Consider the following 27,175-nt stretch of genomic DNA (forward strand, 5'->3'; position numbering starts at 1 on the left):
TCGCTCCGATTTGTTTCTTGGGTTCAAAATAAGGTTGCTCTACTTTTTTTTTGGCAGAGCGCAAAATCCAGTCTGCCTCGATTGTGCAAGCAGTAAACATTTATACAGAAAAGTACCAAAATGCGTCGAAATTTCCAAAATTAGATGCCGATGAGGCGGCAGAAGATATTAATCTGTAATTCTAAAAAAAATTATAGTTAATGTTCTTAAAACATTGCAACTTTTAAGTGCTACCTCAAACCGATCAACTAAATCTGTGGTTATGTATTAATTTCTGCATTTTAATAATTTTTAGTCCAATTTTTGGAACTTTCGACCCACTGAGGCAACAGAAGATATCAACCCAGAGTTTTAAGATTCATCTCATTTTTTAATAATAGGAATTCACATCTTTTCCTCACTACCGCAAAAAGATCAGAGAGATTTCGATATCCCCTAATATATATATATATATCTATATATAGAGAGACATACATATATATATATATGAAGGGTGGCTAAGAATTATCCCCTTTGCATTAGCTCTCTTCTGTTATTTTTTGTTTTTTCAGGTAACCCTGTCTGGAAATTACCAAGTTTACGATCATTTAGGCGTAGGTAGATACGAGAATATTGCCCAAACACAGCTTCTTGTTTCTAATTTGTATATTATTTATGAAAAAGTGGATACTTTCACTTTAGTTTGAAAGTTTTATTTTTTTTATATCTAGAAATTAAAAATAAATATAGAAAAAAAAACTTTGTACAACTTACTTTGAATATCGGACCATAGGAGCACACATTGTAACACACGGCTTCGATTCAAAAAGCTCTAAAATATTTTTTTGGTTTGACTCGAAATCCATACTTAACTGAAAAGGAGAGAATTATCAAATATAAAATTTTGATATACTTTCAAACAAACCTCTTCGGTACATCTGTTTATATTTAAAGTTACAATTTGAATTACGTAGGAAGCTTCAGTTCCTAGGAACAAGATATTTAAATATATTCATTCAGTGTAGGCATTTTTTCTTTATAATCCTATTTCTTTTGCACTCGGAAAGGGGGAAATACAAATCACGAATAACCTTATTAAAAATAATGAAAAAAAAGAGAAGAAATGAATTGTTTGTCAAAGTGTATTTACATTTGGCTGTGTCTATTGCACCGACTATCGGTAAGATAGCCTCAGAGCTATCGCGCCGACGTTAACAACAGCGCCACTTTACAGAAACTAATTCATCGGTACCTTGGCCACCAGAATATAAACTTATTTATAATCTTTGTTTGCCAAGATCGGTGGCCACGCGATTTGGTGGCCAAGATCGGTACAATAGCTATAAGTTACGCTTTTCTACCTGTGTATGTGAAATTGGTAATGGGTTGTCATTCAAAATTTTTCACAGAATTTTTAAAAACTAAATTATTTATTAACATTATATTGGATTTATTTAAATATATTAATTGTTTCTTTCGACTCATTTTAATTAATAATTTAAATAAAGTTTTTAATAAAGTACAAATAAAGGTGTCTTTTCCTACTTTTTTTTCTGGTGAAATATATCTATTTTTTATTTATCATTTATTTCAAAGGGTACCAAAATTTTCGAAATTATTATTTTTCTTTTAATTTGTAAATTTTTTGAGACAGTTGGGATCATTATCATAACTACGGCAAGGCCAAGTCCCGCCAATTTTTTGGCGACCTATTCAGATAGGTCGCCAAGGGGTAGGAGGAAAAAGAGAAACCCGATCATGACATCACGACGGAAAGGGGAAAGATAGGGGAAAGAAAAGGCGCTCTCTAAGAGGAGAGGACCAAAAAAGAACGGTGTTACCGTCGTGATATCAGGAACGGGGAGGAAATTGAAATAACAGGTACAGAAGATGGAAAAAAAATCGCATGCAAAATGTAAGCTTAGTTCAAGAGTGAAAAATCTGGGTTTTAAAGAAACAAGGATAACGAAATAGAAAATCAAAGATAAACATAAATAAACACTTACTTATGGAAACTCTATTCAAGTAGGCTAATCCATTTTAAAATTGTTAAGTTTTAACTGTTAATTCGAAATGGAAAGTTTGGCAAACGTAATAATTTTTATATTTATTGCATATTAAATACTATGCTTTTAAGGTAACGTTTTTAATAAAACAAAACTATTCTTTTCTTTAAATAACTAATTGAATTAAACTTTCTCGGAGAAATTTCTAATTAAACTTCAATTTATGGTTATCGATTTCCAAAAAAAAAATTATTATTATATTAAAACTGAATACATAATATTTTTTCTTCCAGTATTTAAACATTATAATACTCTATACAATTTTGATCTTATTTAAACAAATTAAGCAAAGTAAATGGTGTTTTTTTTTAAACATAAATTTTAAGCAAAATCATACTAACTTTAAATTTATATTTACTTTTTAAAAAAAAACAATAATTAGTAAAAAATAAAGATGCATTACGTCTAAATTATACACTATAAAATTTCTAAAATACAGGGAAAAAAACTTACTTCATTTACGAATAAACATCGAGTCGAAAGAGAAAGGGGGAAAATAAACAGTAACTTAAAAAGTTACTGTTTATTAGCAAATCTATTATTAAGCAAATCTTAAATTAACAAAAAAAAGGAATTTGAAATTAGAAAATAAAATTATATTTATTACGAATTAGACAATTTTAATAAATTATTAATTCAAATAAAAACTCTTACAAAAAAATACAGTTTGCAAAACTTTCCACTCCGCCATTATCGAACCAATCAAAACGTTAGTTTGGCGTGTTAGGCGGGAAACTTGCCAAAGCATCACGTGATCTTTTTCTTAGAACGCATTCCTCCCACAGCTGCTCTGGGGAAAAAATTCATCAAGGTCAAAGTTCATCTTCCAGAAAGGACCGTGAAATTATCACGCCGCCTTCAATGGGACTTCGAGGAAAGGAAATTTATTACCATTGCAATACTGAAGTTATGCTTTCATGACTGAAAAAATATTCCTTATCAACTAAATTTTTTATAACTTAAATTATTTCGTAATAGTAACTTCCATCAATAATTAGGGTAAATAAAATTCAAAATAAATTACATTTTTTTATAATAAGAACATTCCATCAAGTAAAAAAGTATGTATTACGACAGCGATTCCCAAATTTTTTTCGATTAAGAAACCCTAAATGATCCAACTTCTTTCGACGGAACCCCGATTTTGTAAATGTAAGAATTTTACGCATGTAACAATTTAAAGCGCCTTATGTAAACATTTAATGCATTGATATCCACGAACTAATTTTCAGAGGCATTAAATAGTTTAAAAATTATTGACTCCTAATAATTAACATTTCAACATATTTTTCGCTCAAATAATTTCTCGGTATTAACTTCTGTTTCGAATTCTATAAATAACACTTATAGTCTTCAATTAATTATTAAAAAGAAGTTTTATCTAGTGTCAATAGAAAAGGGTTAATGGGTTCAATCATTTAATCTTTTTTTTCATGGTTTTTCAGAAATCTAGATTCTGATATTTTATTAATACTTCAGCCTCGGGTGGGGGGGGGGGATGCCAGGAAGAAACTGCCATGTAATAAATCAATTATATCCATTTGCCTTCAATAAAATTGACCCAACCTAATATTTATTTCTGAGTTCAAAAATTGATCTCAGAAATAAATATTGGGTAGGGTCAATAAGGTTCATATAATAAACTAGTTTTAAAGTCCTGCTTTCACGAATTCGCCTCTCCCCTTCTATGACTTCTCATTTATTAATTCCATATAGCTACGACCTTAAAGGTTTTTATCAAAAAAGATGGAAATAGTGCACTTAATCGTCGTTGAAGATTGATATAGTTGCTTACCAATCTGCAGTGGACGTTAACCCATTTTTATTACATATTAACTGAAACTGAAAAATAAAATTAAAAAAATTTATTTTTTATTATTCACTTTCGAATAAGGTTTCTTAGTTTAAGAAATTTTAAATTGTTACTTTTATGCATGTAATATAAAAGAAATAAATGATAAAAAAAGTCATTAAGAGTGGTGAAATACGATTCCTCTAAATTTTTCTCATCAATCCCACAATTTCAATTGAAAAATTCTGATGTCGGTGAAAATCTTCTTGTTTTTCGCATTTGATAAGTTATTTATTTTCTGGTTGTCTTTCTTTGAAGATTGAAGTCTTTCGAATTTTCTATTTTGAAGAATTCGAATAATAAAATTAATAATACAGAAAGTTACTTTAAGATTGAGAAGAAGGACGCATCCATAAAATAATATTAAAAAAAAATTAATTTTTGACATAATAAACTTATTTCGAGAAATTTTATTAGTCGTGCTTACATAAAACTGAAGCATAACGGAATAAAATTATCTATTGGTAACGATGCAATATGTTCAATTTCTCTCCGGTTGAGTTCCCTTACCGTCAGGCTAACAATGGACGGTTTTTCTCTTCTCCCACGAATAAGCGTTAGGTTTAACTACAAAATTCTTCACGAAATCGAATTTGGTCGACTTGATAAGGTTGCTGGGCTTAACTTAGGAATCCTCTTATCTTCTAGGTGTAGTTGAAAATTACAAGGTTTAACATTAACAGCTGCAAATGCCTTAGGTAGCTCACATCGTCCATAAGTTACGTCAGTAGTTTATAGATATATACACCTAGATTTTTTTTTCTTTTTCTGTTTAGTTTTGAATAACTGGACCCAGCAAAATTTTAGGACCCGCTACGTATTATTAGCATTTAATTATTATCATAATATTAGCCTAATTATTAGCATTTATTTATGATGTGCTTAAACTTCAGATGTAGCCAATAATTCCAAAACTCTTTGTTTTTCCAAAATGAAAAATACTGAAGCTGAATAGATTTTCCCGAATCGACAAATTGTTTGGTTATTTGCGGGACAGATCAAAATACCGTATTTTTTATTGTTTTCAAATCAGTAAATAATTCTTTTCTTAGCAAGTCGACTCCAGAAGTTGATTTTCTTAGATAAAAATATTTAAATAGTTTTCATTACATCCTGCTTCACTTGTAATCTTTATTATTTTTATTTTGTCACACTTTATTAACGTCATTTTTCGATCAACGTATCTACACGCACTGAAAGATAGCCTATTTCGAAACTTCTGTTTTTACGATATTAAACTATACATTTATGATTTAAATTAATCTTAGCAAGTGTTATTTTTATAACCATAAGTTTAATGACTACAATGAAGATTTATAACATAATTTACCCAATTGTAAAAATATAAAATTCTGTATATTGTATAAACCGGTATATAAGTCGACCCGCTATATTTTTGATTGCGCGCTTGTAATTTTTGGTATGTCAGGTGTATAAGTTGACTGCTGAAAGAACCAAATATGAAAATTTTTAAAACGAAAAAACATGAAAAAAAATTATTAAGTCTATAAAGACTATTAAGTCTAGAAAAAAAAACTATTAAGTCTAGTATCTGCAAAATTTTCTTTAGTTAAAAATATTCCACATTGTACTCACTCGCATTTATGTTACATAAAATGCTTTGTAATTATTGTAAAATCTAATAAAAAATGTGAAATTTCGAATTCTTTTGATGAGGGTGGAGAAAATTCTGTGTGGAACTCAGTAGTTTAAATTTGAAGCTTTATGGTATTTTTTTAAAAGTTTTTCATTGTGTTATATTTTTTGAAATAACTTCTCTTATTTAAATTTTTCTATCTGAAAGTAATTTAAAGTACGGTTTTTGAAGAAAAAAAAAACTTTGTAAGTAAAATTTATTGCAAGCATATTAAGAATAGTGTTTGTAAAGGGCAAATTGATACAGAGTTATTCATATCTGTCTCATTGAGTGAAATGCATGGATATTTCGTGATCAACGAATGTCCGACTTTATTACTGGTGCATAAGTGCCTGATTTACGTCAAATTTTGAAGGTATGAAAAGCCTTATTTCTTTTATTATTATTTCTAACTCTTTGTTTTATTATATTTTATTCTTATTTCTTTTATCATTATTTCTTCTATTATTTATATTTTTTCAACCTTATTTTTATTATTATTATTTCCACCATACAACTAAGAATTTTCGATTAAATGATTATTATTAAATTTTATATTAAATGAAACTCCTACAATGTGAGATATTAGATTATTCAAGATTTCAAGGTACTTCTGCCATGGGGATTTATGCACCTTGAACTCATCCTCGACATAAGAAAAAAAAATTGTGCCAGAAACATACAAAATAAAACGCCTTTAAAAAACAAACAAAAAAACTGGAAAAAATAAATGAGTGATAGCTAAAATTTTTCAAGACTACTGAAAAATGCTTAAATTTATCTTTCATTCGTAAATTCGATTCTTGAGTTATTTTCTCCACCAATATATATTTCCTTTAAATTAAATATTTTTTAATTGCTTAAAATATCCAGTTTTATCTCACATTTGCGACCACTTTGAAAAATTTTCCAGATCGTGGGAACCCTGCAGCAAGTAAAATAAAATTTTATGCGTTTTTTTCAACTTTTTAATTTTTTAACTTTAAGCAACTTTAAAATAGTTATTGACTAACATAAAGGAAATGAGAGATAAATGTGTGAAAGATTTTAATAATAAAAAAAATTGGGAAAAAATGCTATTACAGTTGACCGTCTTAATAGAGTATACTACAAATAAATTTCTTAGTATAAAAAAGTCGATTTTTTTATCAATTATATTTTTTAGATATTTTAACTCTTCTTTCTTCACAATATAAAGTTTATTCTATTAATAATTTATGCTTTTTCCAAAAATAAAATTAAAAAACCCATGTAGGAATTTTTAATACATTTTTTTACAATTAATCGTTTTATATATTTAGTTTATCTTTAAAACAGTTTTTCATATTTTTCGAACCATAGTTGTAGAGTTGATAGTTGAAATTTTCGACTCCAAATTTTTCAGAAAGCCAATCACCGACCGATCATTGAAACTTTCATTTAATCTTAGATTCAAGACATGCATTTGTAAAAAATATTAATGCACAATCACGCATAACAAATAAATGTCTTAACCCAAGCTGATTCTTTAATAAATATTGAAGGAAACTAACCATGATACATTAAATTTAATTTTTACCTTTAGAACTTAGCTTAATAAATTTGACTTAGGAATTTTATGAGCTGAAGGATACCTTATTTGTTAAATATTCAATAAAGTAATTTATAAATATGTATTATTTGCTATAAAAATTGTTGCAATGTTAACATGGATTGACATAAAATCATAATTATAAATACATTTTTAATTATAAAAGTGTATTAGGATGTAATTATTTAAAAAGTAAGTAATTTTACAAAAAAAATATGTTTAATTATGCGTCAATGATATGAACCTATCAATCTAAAAGATATTCGTTAACTTTATTATTTGTAATGTATTTATGCTTTTAGAAATAATTACAGCTCCATAGACAATATTAATTTTAAAATAATCCAAATCAGGAATTAAAGTTTCTAAAAATACGAAATAGTTTTGAAAGATCGCCTTGAAGGTGAAAATAGAATTAATTACAAAGAATAATTAAAGTAACAGAAACATTTCGTTCCTCTTTACAATTTTCTTTCTATTTAAGTTCCCTCCCCCCCCCTTTTTTTTTATTATCTCAATGGTGATTTATATTTTCGCAATTAATATTATTTATTTTCATTTAATCATAACGTTTTGCCGTTTCCAGAAAATCAATAGCCAGATTGTCCCTCAGTCTCAATAGCTTTATGTGTACTTTTTTAATATTTTAGTAAAAAAAAAAAAAATAGGCTCAAAAACGTTTAAAGATTATAAATTAATTTTGTAATAAGTAATAATTTAAACGATTGTAGTAAGATTAATAAAAGTAATATTTCTATCCTCATGATTATAAACATTTGTCTAAATCATTTTCATAATCGGAGTTGGGCTAATTTTTTTACAATTCCGATTTATAGACATGATTATTTTGAATGCAGAATTTATTGAAAAGTTAGGAAAAGGTTATTTATTTTTAGTTGAGTCAGATTACAAATTCTCTCTACGACCCAGCTCTTATTTGATTTTTGTATTTATAAATTTTAAGAAAAGCTTTTTATTTTTTTAATTTTTGCAACTAATTTTGCTCGATTTGAAGATTTAATTGATTACACCAATTAAATATTTTTCCTTAAACAAATTTCAATAAACTACACTGCGGTCTGTAAGATATTAATAAATGTAACTAAATAAATATACAAAAAAAAAAAAAAAAAAATGATTATTTTGAAGATTTTAAATTTGAAATTTTTTTTTTTTCTTTCCAATTGTCATGTTTCCAAAGAATCACCCATAACTGTCTAATATTAACATTTCAAGTTACTTATGCTTACATATAAATCAAATGCCTTTAGTCTGAATCTATTATCTGCAACTGGATCGCAATATTATTAGGCTTGCTTAATTTTTAGTGGGATGATAAGTGGTTATGAAGAAAGTTTGAAATAAAAAATTTATGATAGAATTTTTAAATAAAAATGAAAGCTTAATGCAAGCATTACTTTTTATAAGCATTTATGGAGAAAAAAAATTTGCTAAATCTATGTAAATTATAGGAAATTTTGCCATTTATAATGGACATTTTAAAGGAATTATTAAATATATTGTAAGAAATGGTGTATTATATTTATATAGTATTTGACTATTTCGAAACCAAATCTTATCAATGAAGACACAAGAAGGCCTCCCATCCATTAATCATATGGTACTTGGGAACCTAATCCCCGCACCATGACGAAAATGCTACAGCGGATGTGAGCAATAAAGCCCTGACCTTGGAATTTATGGTTGTTGGTTGATAATAGATTACTAAAAGTTCAATGTAGGTTGTTAAAAATTAAATTTATAATTATTATATAAGATTACAAATGAGATGAGCTAAATTATAATCATTAAGATATATAACCTGAGTTTCATGTCAAAATTACTGATTTAAATAAATTGCAAGTTGCATTTTATTTAATAATAAAAAATACTATTTTCGACTATTCGAATTATTTGCAAACATAGCATAATTTCTCTTATTGTTTATTATATTTTGCTTAGTTCAAGCCTCTCTTTACAAACTATTTAAATTAAACCCCCCTCCCTCTCTTTCCATTTTTAAATTGAAAATAATACAGAGATGAATGTGCTCCGGAAAAAATCCGGGTTTCCAGATGTTTCGCTATCCGCGATCAGGAAATCCACAGTTCAGAAGTTTACAGAAATCATCGATCACATTTATGTATAAAAACTATTGTATATTTTATTTAAAAATATTAGAACTAGAATTTATTCTTGGCATCTCTTTCATTCGTAAATATTTTTTCTGGTAAAATAATAAATGTGATTAGAGATAAAAGTAAACTAAATACATAATTATTAATTTAAATTATGCTGCATATAATTTATGTAGACTTTCTCGTTGTGAAAATATCAATGATTTAAATTTATAAAGATATAAATTTTTTGAAATGCGTCATTAATGATTTTCTCAGGAAATTTTCAGGACTTTTTAATTGGGCTCACAATCACCCCTGATAATAAGAATAGGGGTGGAAAATAAGACACTACTCGTAAGTGGAATAAAACAAAATTTTTTATTTGTCATGCTGCTCGAGAATATTTCAATTAAGAAGTTAAAAAATTCTGTAGAAAATTAGCAATTAGTTGTGGTGCAGCTACATTTTCTTACAACTCTTAAATCAAGAAATTGATCCTCTTTTGTATTCTTAGCAATTGCAATCGAAAATCTTCTGTTATAAATAATGTTGCTTGCTAGTTGAAGGCATCACATATGATTGTGATTTTTGGAACTTACAATAACACTGTATGGCTAGATTAAAACAAGAGAAAAACAAGCTTAATTTCCTGATACACAATTAATTAAATAATTTTTTTATACATATTAAATTGGATTTTTACTTACTATATTGTATATTTAATAAGATAGCTTATCCATACATTTTTAATGTTTATTATCACATCATTGTTCATTTTAATTGAAAGTTTATAACAGCAAAGATATATTTCATTAATAAAAACTAGTAGGACAAAATATTACTCGTACTAAGATGCAGTTTCCGTGTTTTGAGAGGCACATGTAAGATATGCAATTTAATCACTGCAGGTGCAAATAATTTAATACACGATTTAAAACGCAAAATCATACTCTTTTTTCTTACTAAACATTCCCTCAGATTTTTGACTTTATAGCTTGAGACGAATAACAAAACATTTCTAACAGTGTTATTGATAAAGATGTTGAGCCATAAATACTAAATAAAAAGACTCATTCTTGTATTGATATCTTTGTTAATGAATATATTCGGACTTCTCTTTTTGAATTAAAATTTGCCTGGTTTTTGGGAAAGTACTGCACAATTTTCTCAGATTTTTTTGTCCACTCTTTTTGGAAAGCTTATTACGTGTAAAATAATAAATTATATTGATTTTTGAAAAGGGCTGTTTTAAAAATACAAGCTACAGTGGATACGCAATGCATGCGAATCTTCTTCTTCAGGAGCGCAACAGCCCTTCATGCATGTGAATCGTCAGACATAATTTCCATCCTAGAGCCTTTGATACATCAGATACTGTTCAAGCAATTTTCAGTTTGCTTCTATGTAATAAAATAATAATAAATTCGAACTCATTGAACTTCATAGCTTCGAATATGGAAAAATCATTTTAACACATTATTTTACCCAATATAAGATTTCTAAAAATGCAGAAAAGGAAAAGTTACGTTAAAAATACATCAGGGAATAGAAATCTTAAATACATATTTAATATCATAATAAACAAATATCTGTCTAAGAAATGGGTAAATAAAAAATGCTTTATAAAAATAAATAAACTTACCTTCCTCTCTCCTTTGTCATTGTCTAAAAATGGGGAAAAAAACTGCTTCTCCCCCCTCTCTATTATAAAATAGTGGCTGACTATGAAGATTTTATTTATTTATTTATTTTAACGAAAAAAACATCTTAAAATTTCCTTTAAAGAAATGTAAGGTCAAGAGGAATTTAAAAGAAGTTACACAAGTGAATGAAATGTTTCTTATGAAACTCGTCTCTTAAAGAAAAGATTAATATGTCATTAAATATTATTGTTTGAAGTTTTTGATTATTGGAATATGTCTCACAAAAGTGGGATACTAATTTATTTTATTTTGTTAAAAAATCTTTAATGTTACGAGATGTTTAAAATATGATTTTTAACATTATTGGAAAGAAAGCTCATTCGTTTTTACGGAACGTGGTGTAACGCATGATACTCGTCGCCTCTAACACATGATCTTATGAAAATGAAAAAAAAAATTTGAGATAGTAATAATTTCTGTTATATATGTCAGGAACAATGATAATTACCATTTTAGCGACTTGGTTACATTTAAAACGAAACATAGAACTCAATGCGTTTTTTTATTTTTATTTATTTATTTATTTTAAATATTGCGACAGTTTCAGAATTGAAAATATTCATTAAAAGATTCGGGGAATTTTTTGCAAATTTTCATAAGATCATGTGTTAGAATTTTCATAAGATCATGTGTTTTGTGCTTTTATAAGATTATGTAACACAAATATAAAAACACAAAATTCTCTTTGCAATATTTAGTAATAATTTTAATTAAATCTTTCAATTTTAGTTCTAATCTTAAACTCTAAGCTGGAATTTAATTTTAAAATTTTAAGACTGTGAAGAGCATTGACCTGATGTCGTATTCTGATGCATTGATTGTACTGACTTGTTTGGAGTTCTCTCAGAAATGTTTTTTATTTTCAATTTCTCAGTAAAAAAAAAAAATAATAATTAAATAGATAAATGAAATATTTTTTTTACTGATTTGATTTAAATTTTAACAAAATCTTCTAATCGCGTTTAAAGTTATAGTTTTTTTTTAATTAAACTCCAAATTTATAATTGAAATACGTGCAATGGAAACTAGTATTATACTTGCGAACAACTTTCTTTCAAGTTTAAGTGTTGTTTATTATGATGAAAGTTGACATTGTACTTTTCTCTATAAATCAACTACAGATATTTTTTAAGATGCAAGCAATCATGATGGATAAAACAAATCAATTAGGTTAAAAATAGCATAAATGCTAAAGAACAAATAAAAGCAGCAAAAGTTCTCCTAGAGCCCTAAAATGTAAATTATATTTTACTTTTATATATATATACTAAAGTGCAGGTTGGTATAATCAAACTGAAGAAACAAAGAAACACTGTATTGACTTAAGTAAAGACACTGTAACTAATTTTATAATACATATTTATTTAAGTTTTTAAAACTATATACAAAAATATCTGAAATATATTTCTTAATTACAAAATAGTTCACTGTTGCCTTCTAAGGATAAATTATTTTAAATGTATAATTTGCTTTTGTAGATCCATTTATTAGGATATTCCCCAATTAATTATTTTTTATGTAAAAATATTGATTTTTCTGTGAAGATTTTCTTATTATTTATTTTGAATCTACCATTCCTTTTTTTCTTATACTATTATATAATATCTTATTTAGTAATGTTATAAGAAATTGCTCTCTTTTTTAGTCGTATAATTATGAAATAAGACTTGGTTCTTGTACTTTATCACTTTTGAAATTGCATTTGAATAAGACAATGTTAAAGTAAAGTTACTGCGTATGATAATGAAATATATATAAATATTTTCTAAAAACTTTTATAACTTTTGAAACTGCAAACAAATGAATAAAATAATAAGGTTAAAGTAAAGCACTTTAAATGTATTAATTGCTTTCTCAGGTCTATTCTTTGAGATCTATTGTAATTTATTATTTGCGTAAAAGTATCGATTCCTTTGTGAATAATTTCTTATATATATTTCCAATTGAAAATTATCACCTTTTTCTGATTAAATGTTTAATTTGACGAAAAACGATTTAATAAAATATCATATATCTGAAAAAGCAAACAAGCGAGGCAAATTTTTTTTTGAATGTATAAAGTGCTTCCCTAACTCATTTCTCAAATCTATCATAGTTCATTATTAGCGTAATATTCATTGAATTTAGCGTATTCATTGAATCATAGCGTATTTCATTGTGAAGAATTTTTAGTATGCATTTGGAATAAGAAAATTTAATCTATTCTTTTCGTCCTAATTACGCATCTGAAATGGTGAATTTAGCGATAAAAGCAATAAGTAATGTATTGCAATAAAAATACCTTATAAAATTTCGTTACATTTGAAATTGCAAACTTTTAAGGTAATTGCCATAAGATCTTCATCCTAATTAAAAAATAATAAAAATAAGGTTAAAGTAAAACATTTAAATGTCTAAGCTTTCTTAGAAACGTTTTCCTCAGATCCATCTTAAATGCATTTTGTATTGAAAAATGCATAGTTCATTTAAATCTTCATCCTATTGAAAAATGAATAAAATGTTTAAATCAAATATGAATTATATTTCAGAAACAAAGAAAAGAAACTGTGGTGCATTATAAGACTTTTTAAAATTATTATTCAAATGTAATCTCATTAATTTTGAGTCAAACAGATTTTTTTTAAAAAAAGAATAAAAGGATTAATAACTTTAGATTAGACGTTTGCAAAACGTGTGTTTTATCTTCAGGAACTGACACTGTGAGTACGTTATTCAAGAACTAATATTTTGTACACGTTATTTAAGAACAAGAAATCGGAACCGGTTACTTAATAACTGATATATCTTAACCGATAAGTTCTAAGGAGTAGTCAGGGAATTTGAGCCAATGAGAAGGAAGAGGCGTAAACGTCATGATTCGAGGAAAACTGGTTCCCTCCGCCAGAAACGTTATCTTCCTTCCTCGGCGACTCTTCGCCAACTTGCCGTAGTTATGATAAATTACGGTTATTATATTAAACTTAATTGTCTGGTTGAAAAATATTTTTTAACAATAATATTTAATAATTATAATTTAAATTCAACTGTTTTTATAATAATAATAATACACTACATAAAGTGACAGAGGAATTAATGGTATACCATTAATATATATGAAAATATGTTTTGCGATACAGCTTTTTATAATACATCTAGCATTTGAACATAATATATTAATATTAATATAGTTATTTATTTTTGTAGAGAATTGTTGGGACTGCGAGAGAAAACATTTTGCCTTATAAATTATTAATGTTATTAAGTTCATATTGATCAAATATATTTTATGTAATTGTAGTTGACTTATAAATTAAATGAAGATTAAATAACTTTTTTCAATAAATTATGTATCCAATAACGAGGATTTAATGGCAAAAAAATTTAATTTTTGTCTTATTTAACTATCAAAAGTAATTAATTTTGCTTAGTCATTTAATTCCAAAATTCTTAGTGAATGACGGATTCCAATGACAAAATCCATCCCATCGTCCAAGAAAACCTCTCACTTGGTTTTATAATGCTGTTGTTGTTGTTGTTACTTTACGTCGCACTAGAGCTGCACAATGGGCTATTGGCGACGGTCTGGGAAACATCCCGGAGGATGATCCGAAGACATGCCATCACAATTTTGATCCTCTGCGGAAGGGATGGGTTTTATAATGCAAAAATGCAGAGTGGGAGCTCCAAAGACAGATACTTTGAAACCGTGTTTTAGGAATCTATATCTACACTCAACATTTTGTCTTCAGATTAATGTTTTTAAATTTAAAATGATGGGGAAATCATCGGCAATATTTAAAGTGTGCACTCACATTTATAATGCTTGGGCCCAACATTCTTACTTACTTGCGTTAAAAATAGCTATTTTTGGCTCTAGTCAGTTTTCTTGTTATATATCTGTAATGAGTAGAGCAGCGAACACTTCACGTTAATGAAATATTACCTTTACAATTGTCAAAAAATACACTTTAGGCAGATCCAGAATAACTTGAAGTGTTAAAATGAAGCACCTAAGGTTGTTGAACAAATAGTTCCATAGGTGTAAAGAATTATATTTCAGGTTGATAAGTAATAACCTAAGGTTGAAAAAGAAACACCTTAAAGTAGTAAATATCTACCTCTCCTCAAATGTAAGATGAAACACCTCAGGTTGTTACATATACCTCTGGAGGTATATTTGAGGTAAATTTTGAGATATTCATTTGGACCCCTTTCAACCTAATGACATATTTAAATATTAACTTCATTTTTACCTTTGAAAAATACCTCGATTTATCCTTAAGGGCACTCTAAATAACTTTTGATCTAATGATTAGAGACCTTCACGCTTAGGGCTCAAAATTTTAATGATTCAAGAGATGGGTGACCACAAATATGCTAATTAATAAGAGCCGACGATATTTTAAGTTACGAAGAAGTCAGACAAAAAAAAAGTACTTTCTCTGAATAAACATATACCATTTTTGGAAGGCAACAGACAGATTTACGAACCCCCTAAATATAGGTGGAAGCGGCAACAATTTATAGCCAGGAGAAGTTAATGTAAATTTTACTATTTTGTGTATTTCGCTACATCTCGAGAACTTTTAAAGCAAATTAGATAATTCATATGCAAAAAATTAATTTTTAGTGAACTTTCATTATTTTATTCAATAATGGTTGAAAAACTTTTTGAAAGTAGGTATACAATTGTTTGCACCCATTTTAAAAATTATAATTTTACAAGACAAAATTTGAGCGAAATCGATCCAATAGTTCCTGAGAGATCGAAGTTTAAATATCTAGCCTTTTTGAAATTCAATTTCTAAGAGACTATTCGACTGATTTCGCTCAAATTTTGTATTTTGCCATGTAAAATTATATTATTTAAAAACTGATGCAAAAAAACTTGATAACTTTTCAAAAGTTTTTTTTACCAAAATTGAATAAAATAATAATAAATAATGAAAGTTTACTAAAAATTATTTTTTACGGAGAATTATTTTTGGATAAATGAATTTTATAAGTGTGTGAAAATTTTCTTCGATTCGCTTAGAAAATTTTGATGTAAGACAATGCGTAAAGTAAAATTAACATTAAGAGGTTCAAACTTTGGAGCACTTTCTTGACCGCCATATTTCATGGACTGCTGCTACCCGTATATTTTGGGGTTTAGAAATCCAAATCCGTCAAAAATGGTATGCTTATTGGAAGAAAGTGCGATTTCTATTTAATTTTGACACTTAAAATATCGTCTGTACTAAAATTAGCACATTTGAGGTCACCATGGTGACCTCAAATGTGCTAATTTTAGTACAGACTTGCAAGTCCTAGACATCTTATCATCAAATCAAAAGTTATTCAGGGTGGTCCAGTTCGTTGTTTTTTTCCTTTTGTTGCGCATTGTACATTCCAGGCTGAAAAACAAATGGAATGTATGTTACGATTAGGACTGGGCTATAAATCGATATATCGCGACATATCGATTTAACGCCTATATCGGCAAACCGATACAGCGACTTACATTCCAAGCGATGCATCAGATATTTGATTTAAGTGAAGAAGTCGAGTGAAGAAGACGATATAACGATATAGCGATACACGCAAGGACTTTCTCTTACGTTCCGATGCCAACTCGCGCTGTGGAAGACGATATTGTTTCGTTATGTTGAGACGGCCTTGACTGATGAGCGGTAGAATCAGAATCACTTTTGAGACCTTATATCGTTATATCACATGTTCGTTTTCGCAACTTCGCGATTTGAAATCGTTTCTTGTAGATTATTTTCAATGGGATTAACTTCGTGATCGCCGTCGTAACCTTGTTCTGAACGCAATCTATTATTGAAAAGAATTTATAAAGAAAAGTTTCTTCATTAATTAGGTAAGTTTTTTATTTATTTTCTGACAAAACTTTTTTTATATTTTTAAATGTGAAAATTATCGGAAATCTAATTTAAGGCACCCATAAGGAATTAAATTACAAAGTAAATAAATTTGTTAGGTTATTTTTTTACTTTCTTTTAATTTATTAAAAACCTTTCGGATAAAACTTCTAATAATTTAATGGGCTTCTATTACTGATTTTAAATTTATAAATCTTGAGTTGTTTTTATTTTTAGAAATTAAGTTAAAACAAAACTTATTTTTTGGACATTAGTCAATAAGCTTTATTTGTTCAAAAGAATTTGAAAAGTTTGCGAATTTTATTCATTTCTTTTTTTTTTTTTTTTAATCAATTACTACTTCGTTTTATTAGAGAGTAAAATCATTATTTTTTTTTAATTTTCGTTTTATATTATTAGTTAATTAGCTAAATATATTACCGAATATCACAATTCTTTTGTTTTTATTTTTAAGAATTTAATTAAGAAACTTTGCCTTACTTTGTTTTTCGTTCATAATTCGGTCATTATTTAATTTAATTTAATTATTTATATGAAATAATAATAAAAATAGTGTTTAAGAAGCATTTCTTTTTCTAAAATTTATTTAGCTCTTTGTTTTAAGCATACAAATAATTTTTTAACGAACTTATTTTTTAAATTTTGTTCCTATGCTGTTAGGTAAATTTCACTTTTATTTATTTTTTTATTTTTAAACTAAGAAATCTTTTGTTATTTGCGTGATCATTTTTAGAAAATATAACAAAACTTGTGTTTACTTCTTCATTAAGAATTTGAACATTACGATCGAACTTAATAATTCTGTAATTATTTACGCATAATAGTACAAGCAAATATTGATTTGTTAAAAAAAGTTTCTTTTTTTAAAAAAAAAAAAAATATTTTTAACACTTTGTTTTAAGTGTATAATGAATTTCTTAACAAGCTTTTTTTTTAATTTTTTAAATTTTCTTTCAATAATTTCAGCTAGATATCTTTATAAAATTCCCTTTTTATTTTTAAACTGAGAAATCTTTCAGAGAACGAAAATTTTAAGAAATTATTACAAATCTTATGTTTACTTTTTAGTTTAAAATTCGAACATTTTTAATTTTAAACTTCGGCTTTTAGTCAATCTAACTTTTATTTTAATTAAAATATATTTTGAAATTTTAAAATCAGCTTTTGTTTAATAACAATATTTTTTTTCATTAAAGGTGTTTTAGGGGTTAACTTAAATTAAGACTGCTTATACCTTATAAACGATAAAGAAGTGCAAATATTTCATTCTGTATCTACACAAATTTTTTCAATAAATATTTTAAGTAAGATTTGTACATCTTAGTCAATTTATTTAATATCTTTCTTTAGCAAAACATATATATTTTCAAATTTATAAATTGATTTAAATCAATATGCGTATGAAGTCTTGATAGAAATCTGACTTTCTGTGCCTTAAAGTAAATGAAATTCAAAAATACTATATCGCGATACATCGCTATATCGCGATGCAAAACTGACGATATATAATTTCTAATATCGCCCAGTCCTAGTTACGATACATTTCAGGACAAACATCCCTTTCTGCCATTAAAGGATAGTCAATTCGTTTTTACTATGGCAAAATATTTTCAGTTTAAAATAGCTTTGCTTCTAATCTTGATGGTTGAAGGCATATCAGTTTCAGGGACAGGGGCAATGTTTTAAAAGCGTACTTGGTTGTACAGTTAGATCGGATCATGATCAATTTCCAAGAATTTTTCTTTTGTGTTAAACTAAAACTACAGATGTAACTAATGGATGAAGGGTCATATTACTTCCTAATTCAGTCCGGATGCAAAAAAAAAAAAAAAAATAAAAAAAAAGCGTTACGTTTTTTTTCTTCCATAATTTTAGTCTATTTCAGATTTTTCCTTTTTTTTTAATATTTCTTAGTTTACTTAGAATATATTTAAAATTTTATACATACCTATGATGACCAGGTGAAGTAATTAAAATTTACAAATACAGTCATTTTTTCGAGTGACTGTACAGTAAATCCTGTTTCTGTGCGGTCCTTTTTTATGCGATTTTGGTTTTGTGTGATTTATTTTTATGCGGTATATGAATCTTAGGGGCAGTTTAATTTTTCCTATCAATGTACATATACATGTTGTGGACGAACTCTGATTACGTGGTCTCTCCTTGACAGCGATGTATCTGGACTTCGCGATGCTCTGTTCATTTATTTTAAACAATCTCCTGATAAGGCAGAGTCAGTTACGTACATACGAGGGTCACTCTGAAATTTTTGAGATACAATTTGGTGTTTAAAGTTACACTTCATGAGGTTTACAAGCAACTGACCAGTCGACCGTCGTCATAAAATTGATCACCGATTTTATGGTACCAAGAAACAAATCAATTTAAATCCTATCTTCAAGCTATTGTTAACTATTTCAGAAGATGCGCGTTTTGGCTTACGACGAGTAGCAGCAAACTATTTAACGCATAATTTGAAAACTTCTCCAAGTACATGAAGAATTAATTATTTTTAAAATTTTTTTAGGTCTAATTTAATTGAAAGCATTCTCCATAAATCATTGATGTATTTTTTTCAAGTCCAACTTTTTTTTATGCGTTCCTTACCACTGCATAAAAATTTTTTTTAGGTAGTATATCGTACAAAGTTGTTTATTATACGTAATAACTTATAATTTTTTTTTTGTATGATTTCTTTTATGCGGTCCCTATCCAACGCACAAAAAAAGGTTTTACTGTATGTTTTTCTTGAGTTTATGATTATAATAACCATTTACTAATAAAAAATATTTATCAGGAATATAAGCTTATAAAGTATCTGGCTCTCCCTTACAAACAAATAAAATAAACTGTGTTTTTAAGTTTCGCCTTTGAAAATTTGATTTCCAGAAACTTCTGTGATCAATGATTTTTTGAAACGTCTGAACCTTCGATCTTAGGATCACTGTTAGCGAAAAATCCGGGATTTTTCCAGAGCGTAATCAGCCCTGCCTATTGACAAAACAAGTTACGATTACTTTTGGACCACTGAAAGCTAAATTTGTCATTTTACTGTCAAAGCTAAATCCGTCATTGTAAATAAAATTAGAATTTTTTCTGCCTTACGGGTAGAAGTCTCAAATCTCAACTGAATTGCTATATATCTGTGTCTGATGCGCAAAAAACTAAACATCTTCAAAGTTACAAAATAATCCTTTAAGTATTTCTTGAGAAATTTAAAGCACTTGTTTTTTGAACCTGGGACATAGTATAAAATGTCCTTTCACTAACCTGGAGTAGACACAAAAATAAGATTGTGTGAAGATAAACTGCTGGAATCGTAAGTAACTCGGATTCATTTGTATCGTCATTTAAGATTTAAAATTAATGAAATACGATTTAATTTTTTCAGTGCCTGTATCAAAGTAATACCATGTTTGGTACTATATATGTTTGATATTATACATATGTTGTGGAGGTTAAAATTTTTTAAGTTCCACTTATTTAAATTAAGAATCAAATATAAAAGAAAATTTTCAAAGTAAAATCTTCATAAAACAGAGGAAGTTGATAAATAGGAATTTTATAATCAATATTTGAAGATTAAGTGTAGGAAAGAAAGGAGCAGATTTTTTAAAAATTTATTCTCGAAACATTTCTATAAATACAAAAAAACCTACTAATTTACATTTAGTGAGCTCTGTCTTGTATATTATCAAAATTTCATTAAACACAAAAGCAGGAAGAAACTAAACTTTTATTGGACAAAAATGTAGCAGATTTAAAAAACTAAATATAAATTTACACAATTAGGATTAGAAGCAAGCAATCACAAAGTTTAAAGAAACATATACTACATAAATTACAGTTAAAAGGAACATACTGAACGCAAATTTATTGAAAGTAAAGAATTAAAAAAAAATAAAAAGTTGGCTTACACATGACAAATATCTATTCAAAATATATCTCACAGGAAGAAAATCAAAATAAGCTAAAAAAAAGTCTAAAGGTCTAAAAAGTTTAGATTTTTAACAATACCTACTTTTGTTCTGGAGGCTGCAGAGGGCCGACACAGGAATAGTGATATCACTGCGAATAAGAGTCGCACAAAATAGTATCACCATACCGCAATCTTGTTTGCATGAATAACATTCTCATGTCATCATTCTCGATTTTGTAAAATCACATTTTTAACCAATAGCCACCCATCAGAAGTAAAGAACAGCTTCACTTCATTAATTTCAACACATGATTCCATACAAGAAGAAACCTTCTCTATACCACATTCTATAGCAGCTTCTTCTTCAAAATGCCTTTATTTATGGTCTTCGAAAATGCCTCTTTATCTACAAAGCAGTTCATAAGCATATTTTTTTCCCTCCAAAACTGCTTTTCTTGGAAAAGGAGTGGGCCTATTACCTTTCTTCCTCTTCAAACCAACAACTGTTGTCGTTAAACCTAAAAATATAAAATATTTCAAGAAAGAAAAAAAAATCCAGATAGTAGAAATCATTGCAGAAGATAAAAATTGCGAAAATAAAAATAAAGCAGTTTTTAAGGACGATGGGAACCCGGCATAAATAATAGAATTAATTTTTGGGCCATTTAATGAGTGATTTTTTTTTCAAATATGCAAAACAAAACAAAAAAAAAGGAAATTTTTTTTAATTTTAGAAAGAATTGCTAAATTGTGTATTGTAATCTCATTTGCTAAATTGTGCAGTTAGAAAAGCTAAGGAAGGGAAAATGATAAATCTGACCAAATTGAAATTGTTTTAATGCAAGATTAATATACTTGTTTCTTTCACATTATTGTTGCATTTACATTTTATAATGTTAGAGTTAAAAATTGTGTCTTTAAAAAAGATCCAAATACAGTGGTACCTTGAGATACGAATGCCCTTACATACGAGTTATTTGAGATACGAGGAATGGCCTTGCAAGCCCTTCTCGTCCTCAACAATGCTCCCGTTCACCCACCGAACCTTGAAGTCTATAGCCGAAAATTGTACTGTCGGCTAAGTCAGTAGCTTTGAAGGATTCGAACTCGAAGTGCCAGCGGAGGAGATTGTGCCTCTGAGAAAATCCATGGACCTGGTGATGGGTGAGCATTCGGGCGTACTGCAAGAAATTGGTTTCGAGGAAGAACCAGAGGTGGAGGAGGTTATCTCTACAAATCAGATAAAAGAATTCTTGGGATTGTGGAAGAGAATTTCACAGTTCGTGAAAAAGAAACACCCTGAAAAAGTTGAAACTGGTCGTACATCGGAGCTATTTAATGAGACTTGCCTAAGTCATTTCTGCAGCATTCTGAAAAGGAAGAAACAAACCTCCTTGGACAGTTCTTTTTAAATCTGGCTAAAAAAGCAAAGACTAGTGAAGAGAAAAACAGTGACTAAAATTAAGCATATAGTAGCATTAAAGTTGTGTGTAAGTTGCATTTAAGTAACCAAAATACAAATATGCATGTACACTTTATAAAAGGAGTTTTTTCTGCTTTACATTCTCTTTTATTATGTTTTTATATAGTATTTGTCATTTATAAATACATTTTTCTTATTCAAAAACACACAACAAAAACAATTGAGGGTAGCATTTTTGGGGACGGAAAGGATTAATGGCATTTCAATGGGCAAAATTGCTTTGAGATACGAGCAAGGTTACGGAACGAATTAAACTCGTATCTCGAGGTATCACTGTATATGTATTAGTGAGTTGGTGACGATGCGGTATTTAAACTCCTTTTAATTTTGTTATATGCATATAAATTTGTTATATGCACTAATATAATACTATTATAAGGGTCATGCATTAAATTATTAAAAAAATTATATTGTTATAACAGTTTGCATAACTAAAGTCAATGTATTTGCTTTACTTACAAGTACTATTTCATTGAATTTATTTTTAGAACACAAACATTAAATTTGCCTCAAAACTTATTTTACTTGGCCAAAAACAAATTCAGAATTTGAATTTTCTACGTGTCTCTGCTTCTAACCATATTTTATGGATACATAAAATTTAAAGCAAGGACTGCATATGAAAATTTACTATGCTCTTATATATAACTAAAATACATTTGACATTATGTCAAGGTAAAAAAACAGGGGATATTTCGTAATGTGATCTGGCGAAGCAACTACAATTGCCAAGGTGCCAAATAGATTTTAAACTTGCAAATTTTTTAAAAAATATATGTAGATAATTGCCTAAGGGTAACTACAAGTTATACCTTACGAGTCAGTCCCTTTCTATGACATTTCTTTTAGTTTCTCGCGGGCCACTGCCCGGAAGTTTCCTGTACTTTGCGATTATTCTGCCGCAGATCACGATACAGAAATCTCCATTAACAACAGTTTGAGCAACAACAATAAGTTCAAATAGATATTATAATATTCACACGTAAGTCAGTGTAAATCACTCTGAGTAACAAAATAATTTCTTAACTATACAAACAATATTATGATAGAAAATGGAGATAATTAGAGTAAATGTAGGAAAATTTTTTACCTATATGAAATGGAACAGAAATATAGATACTTGGAGATTCACATATTTTTGAACTTTCTCTTGGTGCTCAACAGGTATCAGGCTTTCTTTAGGCGAAGAATGGAACAAAGATTCGGAGAGGACATGGTCATGATCCTCATTCATTGATTTTATCTCCAAAAATTGTTTATCTGGAGACAGCAGCTGGACAATTTTGAGTAAAGGTTCTGGAAAATAAAATTTTTTTAAACAAACTACGTATAAAAAATGCATAAACTAAACTCTATATGGGCTTGCAGACACAATATAAAATAATAGAGATAGCAGGTCAGAGAACATATAAAACAAGAGTGTTAAATTTATTTAAAAAATGTTCTTTACAAGGTAATTATAGTGACTATTGACATGGTGCAATCAGGAACGATGTTGCTAATCAAACACATTTTAAATAATTCATTTTAAATAACACATTTTAAAAATTAATTAAACAATACAAAATTTACTTACTTAAATTTGCGACTGTTATCTGTACATTTTTTTTTTTAATGAATTCTTCCACCATGTGTATTTCAATTCCAGCGGAGCCTTATCAAATTTTTTAAATTTCTTTGACGCATTTTGTAAAGTTTTCGCTTCTCTCTTCCAGAAGATCGTCCTTTTTTCTTTTTCAAATTGGGACCCCTTCAAATTCACGAATGGCTATTTGTTATTCTTTATATGAAGAAAATCAAAATGCTACAAAAGCTGTAGCCCCTTTGACTATGATAAACAGAGTTAAATTATTTTTGAAAAAAAAATCGGAGAGTCACTTGGACAGATATGCTTTATGATTGGTTGAAAATTTGATCGGTATGATAGCAAAATGAATTTTACTGCGCCGATAATCGGTGCAATAGACACTCCGTTTACATTTCTCTTTGTTGATACAAATATTACGATGTGATTTTTACTTCCTTATTATAGAATGAGCTTAGAGCTTTACTAGGCTTCTGATGACTAATTGAAGAGGTTTTTAAATAAAAAATCTCTCCGCAGCTTTACCGAAATAGATGGCTGGAAACGTTGAGGGATAAATTAATAAACAAACATTTGTGCTGCTGCGCGCAGTGTTTTAAAATTTTTACATTTTCTGGCGTATATGGTGTAACATTTTTTCTGCAACATCACAGATGTAAAATGAACTGTAGCTGGTAATTGCATTTTTTTTCCTGTCGCAAAACAGGATTAGATGGAGGATTATCTTCCCCGTGTTGAGGTTCGAGTAATAGATGATGAAAAAGTAAGTAATTTTTTATGGGGTCTTGTTCAGACTGATTCTTTTAAATGGTCGCTTGTTCTGCTGTTTGATTAGAATATCAATGTTTTTGTCTTCCCAAAACTGTTAAGAAATACTGTAAATTTTATTCTGCAATTATATTAGATAAGATAAAGCTTTTATTTCATCCAATTTTTTTTTCAATAATCCTTTGCAAAATAATATAATTAAATCTCGATATTTCAAACTTGAAAGGAGTGATGAAAAAATTCAGGTTATCGAAAAACAGGCTATCTACAAGAGAATAAGGAAGAAAAAAAATTTACATACCCAATTCTAAAGGTTCTAAATTTCCTATTTTCTAAAATTCAGAAAATGCCCTACATTTGCCCTGAAACCATTAAATTATTTTATCAGAAGATTTTATATTAGTTTTTATCAAATTTTTTAGACTGTGATCAAATGTTAAAGAAAAGGCATTTAATTCTACATTATTCAAAATATATCATTATTTTCTGTCCTTAATTTTTCTTTATTTTCTATTTATCAATTATTTTATTAAATAAAAAAAAAAGCTTTTTATATAGTATTTTCAGCCAAAATTTTATTTTACAGTGATCTCAAAAGTAGATATTGCACATCACATTCCTCAGATATGAAGACTAATGGCTATCATAAATTAAGTATATTTTAATTGAGTCTATTACACAGATTATCTATTGCGTTTCTTAATATCATGAAATAGTTTCATATGAATCAAATCTTTTTTGAGATTGATTATCATTAAATTTGACTCATAATGATGATTTCTACTTATTATTATTATTTCTTGAGTGACTGAACACTAAAATTATTTAGAAAGTAGAGTAACCTGAGGTAGTTCTTGATCAAAAAATGCAAACATCCATTTTGTGAAGATGAGTCCTTAAAAATTAAAATACAATTTAAAGCTTTTTAAGTTTTTTGTTGATCAGGAATAATTTCAAGTCACTTCTGAGTCAAAGGGAAGATTAACGGTTGTCACTTGCCATGTGGCGACTGAATAAAATAAAGTGGCCAGCAAAAAAATTACCATCAATCGCCACTGCCTCTTTTTTTTTTTTTTCACTCTTTCTCATTCCTCACCACTCTTTAGTTCCTGGAAATGCATAATGCGCATGTGTGCATAATGCTTTAATGTGCATGAAAACATTAATTTTTAATAATTTCTATTTATATTTTAGTTAAATGTTTGACTGATTATATAGTAATGAATTCTTTGTAAGAAATCTTTGAATGGACTAAATTTAAGCACAATAAAATTTAATCCTAACTTTATTTCCTATCTATGGAAAGGAAAGGATTTTATTTCTTCATTATCATTTGATATTTTTTAATGATTTTTTCTCCTTTTTTTATTGACAATTTGTTTAAACATATTTTCAGATATGGCTAACTTTGTTTTTATTGAGGCCATAAAGTAGTAGAATTAATCATTGTCAGAAAGAAACTTCTGAAGGAGTAGGCTGATATTTCATTTTGTTTCTTTGTTAAAAGATGAAATGGGAATAAAAAGGCAGATGCAGTATTTTGTTTTTGGGGCAGCTTTACTAAATGGCAATGAGATGGGAAGAGGAATAGCAAAAAATAGCAATTAAACCCCTAAAAGTAATATTACAAAAAAATTTTTTTAGCAATAATGGAAGAAAAAGTGTTAATAATTGAGGGATAAGATTTATCTAAATAAATAGAAATTAAAAAAGGCAAATCAAATGAAAAAGATAAAAAGAAATATATTAAAGAAAGAAGGAATAATGAAAGAATGCAGAGAAAAATAAAACTGAGAGCAGCAGTTGCAAAAATTCTTACCTTAATATTTTATGTTTAATTTAAAAGGCTTAATTTTCCAGAGTTATTATATTTCATTCTGATACTGAAGTTTAAAATTGATTATGACCATTTGTGCATATAAATGCATAAAAAGGTATATTTGCTCTTATAAATGCATATTTTCAGCATTTTATGGCTTTTCCCTCCTAAAACCATATCACTATTCTTTTTATGTTAGCATAAGGAGCGCTTTAAATTTTGTTTCGTCGTTCTTTATCACCTGAAAGGGTCAGCTGGGTTGATGTTGCTGGGGGTGATTGCAATCACGTGAAAAAGATGTAGAAATAAGGTGCGTGTCGGGAAGGGGGGTACAAAGGGCCCACCCAAACAGACATTCGTCATAGAAACCTCAGAAAGGGATGGTCAGATATTCTATGAAGGGATGTCTTTTCCTGGAATAAATAATTGTCAGTCTGTGTGGGAAAAATAAGGCTTCTGTGGTAGGTAGAAAATGACCTCCCTTTCCTGTGATTGATTAGTTAAAAGGTGGAGTGAATACATTTTCGGAGAGAGCTGCTATTCTAACATATTTCGATAGTCCATCCGATAGATAGATAGTTTCGACATCCATCAGTTGAATACGTAGTTAGTGAAGCTTCGAACGTGATTTTTGACTGCTGAATTTTATAATATGCCAAAAATTAAGTTGACTAAATCAAATTTAATGAAGACATGGATTTTGTACTACGGGAAGGACTTTACGACCGATGGGGAAATAGTATTTTGTGTGATTTGTCAAAAGCACATTTCCTGTGAAAAAAAGTACCAAATCGATCAACATATAAAGACT

General features: G+C 28.0%; 2 protein-coding genes and 1 long non-coding RNA gene across 7 annotated transcripts in view; 1 reads left to right on the forward strand and 2 right to left on the reverse strand.

Moving 5' to 3' along the window:
- Positions 1-24,188, reverse strand: part of Dus4 (Dihydrouridine synthase 4) — a 96,575-nt gene extending 72,387 nt beyond the window's left edge. Inside the window, exons 1-3 of one of the 3 annotated variants that reach the window (XM_087154792.1) lie at positions 24,171-24,188; positions 950-1,135; positions 754-851 (exon numbers count right to left, since the gene is read on the reverse strand). In XM_087154792.1, coding sequence (XP_087010918.1) covers positions 754-845 — 92 coding nt within the window. In that variant the 5' untranslated portion in view covers positions 846-851; positions 950-1,135; positions 24,171-24,188. Of the gene's footprint in view, positions 1-753; positions 852-949; positions 1,244-24,170 lie in introns of those variants that run through there. The other 2 variants (XM_087154793.1, XM_087154791.1) reach the window with 2 other exon arrangements.
- On the reverse strand, positions 20,397-24,052 carry LOC147801179 (uncharacterized). The gene is made up of 3 exons (XR_015430349.1): positions 23,769-24,052; positions 23,283-23,488; positions 20,397-21,227 (listed from the first exon to the last, which is right to left on the reverse strand). It is a non-coding gene; the product is annotated as an uncharacterized LOC147801179 (long non-coding RNA).
- A 129-nt stretch (positions 24,189-24,317) lies between the features above and the next one.
- The window catches only part of LOC107452560 (protein-lysine N-trimethyltransferase SMYD5), a 125,495-nt gene continuing 122,637 nt past the window's right edge, over positions 24,318-27,175 (forward strand). For all 3 annotated transcript variants that reach the window (XM_043050579.3, XM_087154795.1, XM_016069052.5), the window contains exon 1: positions 24,318-24,540. In XM_043050579.3, coding sequence (XP_042906513.2) covers positions 24,490-24,540 — 51 coding nt within the window. In that variant the 5' untranslated portion in view covers positions 24,318-24,489. The remainder of the gene's footprint in view (positions 24,541-27,175) is intronic.

Source organism: Parasteatoda tepidariorum, chromosome 11 (genome assembly GCF_982258835.1).
Source record: "Parasteatoda tepidariorum strain Cologne lab strain chromosome 11, Ptep-v5.0, whole genome shotgun sequence".
Taxonomy (NCBI): domain Eukaryota; kingdom Metazoa; phylum Arthropoda; class Arachnida; order Araneae; family Theridiidae; genus Parasteatoda; species Parasteatoda tepidariorum.